At 49.0% G+C, this 6,373-nt stretch overlaps 1 protein-coding gene across 1 annotated transcript; it reads right to left on the bottom strand.

Moving 5' to 3' along the window:
• Positions 1 to 3,685: 3,685 nt before the first annotated feature.
• On the bottom strand, positions 3,686 to 5,903 carry LOC149359007 (uncharacterized). The gene is made up of 2 exons (XM_089568963.1): positions 5,436 to 5,903; positions 3,686 to 4,847 (listed from the first exon to the last, which is right to left on the bottom strand). Exons 1-2 carry the CDS (start codon positions 5,901 to 5,903, stop codon positions 4,278 to 4,280), a joined length of 1,038 nt encoding a protein of 345 aa, XP_089425089.1. The 3' UTR covers positions 3,686 to 4,277.
• Between the last annotated feature and the right edge of the window lie 470 nt (positions 5,904 to 6,373).

Genomic DNA, 6,373 nt, shown 5'->3' with positions numbered 1-6,373 from the left:
AATTTCCATAACAGTGTCTTACTATTTTCGAATTCTCAAAATTTTTGGCCGAGAATGTTGCACATGTTTGTGTAAATAAGGTGGCCACGGCTGGCTGAGTGCAGGGTTAATCGAACAGATATGGGCGAGGACTATGTACTGCTGTGGGCCTAGTCGGGCTGACGATGATGATGAGTAGAGAGAGGCTGTGTGCGAAGAGTCTGGGGGAGTGCTTTTTTTTTGTACAATGTAGTTTTATTTTCGCCTCTTCTGAAGTATATAGCACACCGGGATTTGTGAGGCGCCGCAACTTCCTGGTGAACATCACGGACGATGAAGAACGTTAACGTTGCGTGACGTGCCTATTAGATAAAAGCGGAAGGGTTAACAGATTTCGTACTTCAGAACACCGTGAAGTGTCCGAGAATCCAGTTTTTCAAGTTGGCGTCTAGAAAACAACACGTACGGACACGAAAATCCTTTTAGACCAGGTCTAATTCAGGTACCCGCTCAAGTCGATGCACATTTTTACGCTCGGCAAGAGGAGTGAAGTAAAGTGCGCGTTCCGGAACGCCTCATGTCTGCCTACGTGGTGCATGTCAAGGAGTTTTGCTTCCAACGCGAGTTTGATGTTCTTAAGAAACCCTTGTTATGAGAAAGAAGCACTGTCGACCGCCGCAGAATCTGTGAGACGTAGTGAAAGAGGCAGACCGTTCGTCTCGCTAAGTTGTTTAATTATGTCTCCTTTCGATGTAGTTATTTCAGTGAAATGAAGAAGGCTTCTGCGAACTCTTATCTGAGGTACACTGGCGACTACAATGATACAAAGGTCTTATGTTGCGTAGTTCTTATTTGTCGAAATGGTTTCGACGAGAGGCAACTTTACCTTTATTTCTTTCTATTTTTTGTAGAAATATAGTTTAGGATATAGAATTTGCGAACAATTTGAGAAGTCAAGTGTTAATGGAGAAAACAAAGCTAGATAAAAAGCGAAAAAAAATTTCTTCCATAATGACAGGACCGAATGACTTACTGATTCGGAAGCAATCTGCGTTAAAAGCAGTGCTTGATTTATTGAGTGCATTAGACTTCAGTGGGAATTCCAGGCGCCGAACTGAATTATTTATCTCATTTTCAGACAGACAATAGCACTCAGTCAACATATTATTTACGCTGATACAATTTCTTTTTCTGTGGAAGCAAGTGTTCAGTGTTGTCGACAAAACTTTATAAAGAGCCTTTAGTATGTTTTAGTCTGTCATACAAATTACAAGACATTGATCCAGGAATGAAGCGCATATTTTCTTTCGCGTTACTGCAATCGCAGTAATACGCAAATCACGACGTCAACAAGTGAGAAAATAGGAGTGAGGCCCCCGCCGTCCAGAAGCGCCTCCCATAACCGACACAACCACCTCCTGCGTACATAAAAACTCCATCTAAACCCACCCACCACAAGCCAATCATTGTAAACATTAATACGCCTACATGGGAGTAAAAATGAAGTACGCTGTCCTCTACCGCACACTCGTTTATAAAAACAGAGTGAGCTAGAGGACAACTTACTCTCTCTTTAGTTCTTTCTGTTAAGAGTGCAAGAAGCAGGGGCACGGAATTCACCCCTACAGAAGCCTCCTATGCGAGAAGCTCGTCAAGAAGCCCACCACTTACACCCACCACCTCCACTTTGCAGAAGGTCTCCACCCATCTTCACCCTCCACAATCCTTCACCCGCCAGAAGCCCACTCAGGAGCGGAACGAAAACGGAACGGATGAAATAAACGACGCAAAGCGAAGGTGACCAGTGTAAGCGAAAGGCAAAAAAAAACTGAAGGGAGCACTTAAGCCCCATCTTAATGGTGTGACGCAATAGGGTAATGGGTTTATTCATATTTATGCAGAAGTTCATTCTCTACTTTACATTCATAGACCCTTGGGAGTCCTCATACCACTCCTAGAACAGTGGTGCAGCGGTTAAGCGATGCGCCACTGCTCTGCGACGACAAATACTGCCAGCAATGGGCCTTGCGCGTCCCGGGTTGCTATTCCCGAGCTACCAGTCATTAATTTAGCTGCCACCTGTCACGGTGGGCAGTTTTCTCACTATGCGGTAGGCAGGTTATGATGACGGCGCAAAGTCACGTGACTAAGGCTACCCACTCACCTCCTAGGTTGCTCACTGGGGACCACATGCTTCAGCCATGCCCGGGATTTTTCGCTCACAACGCCGACGCCGACAACGCCGATGAGAGATTTTCTGGAGAACGGGGCATTTAACGCTATTGTGTTAAAAGCTGCCTGCTGTCGCCGCTTCGTTGCAAGAATCCTCATAATCATCCATCAGTTCTTGCTTCTGTTTTGCTGTTTTTCAGTGACTGTAGTATCATGAGCCGGGCTTTCCTCAATTAATGGTGCCCTTGCCGTCACAGTCATAGCAGCAGCAGCAGTAGCAGAAGAGTAGTATTAAGAGTAGCAGTATTAGCGGTAGCCGTAGTTATTGCAGTAGTAGCAGTAACAGTCGTAGCAGCAGTGACGGCAGTAGCTATGGTTGTAGCGGAGTAGTAGTAGTGACTATTGTAGTTATGGTAGTAGTACCAGTAACAGCAGTAGCAGTAGTGGCGGCAGTAACTGTAGTAGTAGTGGAGACGTGGCTGTGACAGTTTTAGTTATTATAGTAGTACCAGTTGTGGTAGTAGGAGTAGTGGTGGCAGTAGCTGTTGTAGTAGTAGAGTAGTAGTAGCGACAGTAGTAGTTGTGATGGTATAACAGTAGTTGGAGTAGTAGTTGTAAAATTAGGAGCAGTAGTTGTAGTTGCGGTTGCGGTTGTTGCGAGGGTGCTGTAGGGGGTATGCACCAGTTATCCCTCTGGCTTGTTCCACCCGGGGAAGAGCCAGTCGCTTTGGAGCTTTGTTCCATTCTTGATCTAATCTCGCGGTGGCGTGCTGTAGGCATTTGAAAGCTCTGCACACCACGAATAATTGGCAGCAGGGAGTTCTCACAGTCAGAGAACTCCCAAATGGCTGCGAAACATATGACTCTCGAGCAAGGTCGTACAGATAAATAAGATTTATTGCACAAGGTTCTAGAGACACACACGAGTACTCAGTCAAATACATGTTGTCAGCCGCACAGCGCAGTAAGGAACAGCCGCAAACGTCATTTACAAAACAGGCATTCATGTACAGGAAAGAAAATAAAATGCGCAGACGCACACAACACAGTTTGGCATTTCCTTTTGCGTACAGTCGGCCGGCCCGTCACATGTATAGAGCGTTGAGTATTATTGAACTAACAACAGATGCCACACCCTCGCCCCGTTTGCCGGCTAGCGCAAGCGCTTTAAACCACTGGCAACGTCATCGAAACGAACACAACACAAAACCACTACGTTTCCCGAAAATGTGAAGCACAGGAAAAAACCGGACGCCAAGAACACACAGTTTTATGTCGAGTAGCCGCACTGAACTCTCGCGAAAGGAACACAGTGATGGGTCAATAAGAAAACGAAACTTGCTTCCCAAACAGCTAGCAGACACACACAGGAGTAGGATCCCCAAAACACACCCACAAACAAAACACAATAAAGGCAGAGTGGCGCCTCGCTCTCGCTGCCCGGAGGAGAGTGAACAGTCCCGCTGATTCCCGTTGCAAACTTGGAGTCGGCCCGGAGGGAATCGGCGGTTCTTTCAGAGGGTCATACAGAGACTCGACCGGGCAACGGGCTGGCTCGCAGAAGCTCCTGTTAGGACTTTGACGTGTAGAGAACATCATGCTGTACATTTCCGTGCGTACCGAGCAATCACAGTCCGACCAAGCGACAGCTCCCCCTCCACACAGGACAGGACACACATAGACACACACATGTACACGTGCGAAGTCCTCGAGAATCGGTGAAAGCCTGAAGCGAAGGCCCACAGCTTGTCGTTAGCTACGTTGTGCCAACACGGTAAACTTTTTCGCTGCCCAGAAGTATGCAGTAGCACCCCGTGACTGGTGGTATTTAGTCACTTTAGAATTGGAGAGATATCAAAGTTCCATGTACGTTCAAAGTAGATGTTAATGTTGTAAAAAGTGGTCAGTATGTAAGTAGGCTTCATAGTTGACGAGCCACGTGACCTTGTACCTTCGTTTCGTAAGCTTTTGACTGGCAAAAGTGGCTTTACTGAATGGAGAGGCCTTCCTCTCGCTAATAATCAATAAAACGAAGCGTCAAGAAGTGCTAGCCCCTGGGAAAAGGCAAACGCTGCATCTTCTGGGTACAGAAAAGTTTCCAGTGTGGCTGGAGCGCAAATGAGGCACTAGTACTTCCAGGGGCCACTTCCACCACCGGCTCCGCCTCCACCAGCGCCGTACCTAGTGGCTGGCGGGGAGTATGCACCACCACCGGCCCCACCATGGTGACCTCCGGCACCGCCACCATATCCGCCTGCGCCGCCGCCGTAGCCGCCAGCACCGCCAGCACCACCACCGTGGTGACCTCCAGCGCCGCCGCCTCCACCGTGGTGGCCGCCACCGAATCCGCCAGCGCCGCCACCTCCGTGGTGTCCTCCGCCGTAGCCGCCGCCGCCGTATCCACCACCACCGCGAGCTCCGGCGTACTGACTGACAACGCCTGCGGGAGGAGGCTCGACAATGAACTCTGCGTCAGCGGGACTGGCGGGGCCGACTCCGGGCTCGTTGGTCTTGACGGTGGCACGGAATCCGTTCTGGTCAGCGACGTAGCTGACCTGTCGGTAGATGCCGTTAGTGTCGGTGTAGCCGTAGCTGCCCTTGACATTGCCGCTTCCGTCACCGCTCTCCTGACGGCTCTGGCTGTTGCCGTACTCGTCCTTGACATCGTAGCCGAAGTTGTACGGGGTAGGCTGGCCCTAAACGTGAAGAAAAGTATTTTAATTAAGTCATGCATTTGTACGGGGGAAAACTGTTCGTTATTTTGGCTATGCACGTGGCGCAACCAAATATATATACTTGGGATGTGCCTGCGGTGCCGCTCTTTAGGGACACCTGAGAGTTTTACAGAAAGCCCTCGCAATACAAATAGCATGCGTTGAACAAGCTCAATACCGTGTTAAGAAACCATGACATTTAGTACCGCAGCATTTGGTTCATTGAGCGTTAGTAATAGCGAAATCCGGCTCACGGAACAAAGGGAAACTGCCTCCGAATTAGAGGTGAACATTGCCCAGCTGAAATATTGCTATTGTCACCCTAACGTGCTTTTATTTAGCTTTGAAAAATTTTATGCGCGCCTCCTTATGAATAGACAGACATATATGGTCGGTCACTCTCACACATTGATCCCTTGCGGCGCAATGTTCACGCAATCAGTTGTGTATAAAGGCCCCACAAAATTCATAAAACTAGAAAAGTCTGAAAAACTTCCGCATGCTCAGATTGACTTTTATATATCGTGCTCCTTTTAATTCAAGTCAAACATGAAAACAAACCACACTTACGTAGTCACCGCCGCCGTAGCCGCCAGCTCCGCCACCGTAACCACCAGCTCCTCCGCCACCATATCCACCGCCACCACGGCCTCCTCCCAAGCCGCCACCACCACCAGCACCTCCATGGTGTCCTCCGAATCCACCACCGCCAGCTCCTCCGGCTCCACCATGGTGGCCTCCTCCAAGACCCCCACCACCAAGACCTCCTCCACCGAGTCCTCCGCCAAGGCCTCCACCATAGCCTCCGCCTCCTGTACCGCCGTAGCCACCAGCTCCACCTCCACCTCCATGGTGGCCTCCTCCGAAACCACCAGCTCCGCCACCTCCTCCATGATGGCCTCCTCCGAAACCGCCGGCGCCACCTCCACCACCATGGTGGCCTCCGGCTCCACCGCCGTAGCCACCTCCGCGACCAGCGCCAAGGGCAGTGGCCACCATGAGGCTTAGGCACAGCCCCTGTAGAACAACGAAAATCATTTCACGTGTTATCAAGCATTTTGTGAACACCCTCGCCTGATAAATAACGTTCGGCCGTAGCAATATTTTGTATAATCCTTTGGCTGAAGCTTCATTTTCCGAATGAAAAAGTATTTTAAACATATCTGGAGGTTGAAAACTAAATATTTCGGAGTGTTAGAGCAACTATACACCTAAGCCCCCAGCTGAAGGCAGGCCAATAAGGCACTTACAGCTTGTAGCGCATAGGCACAGAATGCTGCAACTTCTGTGGCTACTCGTATCTTTACGAGAATGAAAACAAAATTGTGAAGTGAGACGAAAAATAAAAAATTTACGCACCAAGCCGCACCCGCATAAACCTAATGCGTGTCTTCTGTACAATTACTTAGGAAGTTAGGGAACAAGAGTTCAGAACTAAAGCAGCAAACAAGAGATTAGGAACCCTGTAATGTCTTGCTGATGCAGCTTTCCTTTACGTGTAGTGTATT

The sequence above is a fragment of the Amblyomma mixtum genome, chromosome 2 (genome assembly GCF_055824585.1).
Source record: "Amblyomma mixtum isolate Tamu chromosome 2, ASM5582458v1, whole genome shotgun sequence".
Classification (NCBI taxonomy): Eukaryota; Metazoa; Arthropoda; class Arachnida; order Ixodida; family Ixodidae; genus Amblyomma; species Amblyomma mixtum.
This window is presented reverse-complemented; position numbering and strand designations above follow the sequence as displayed.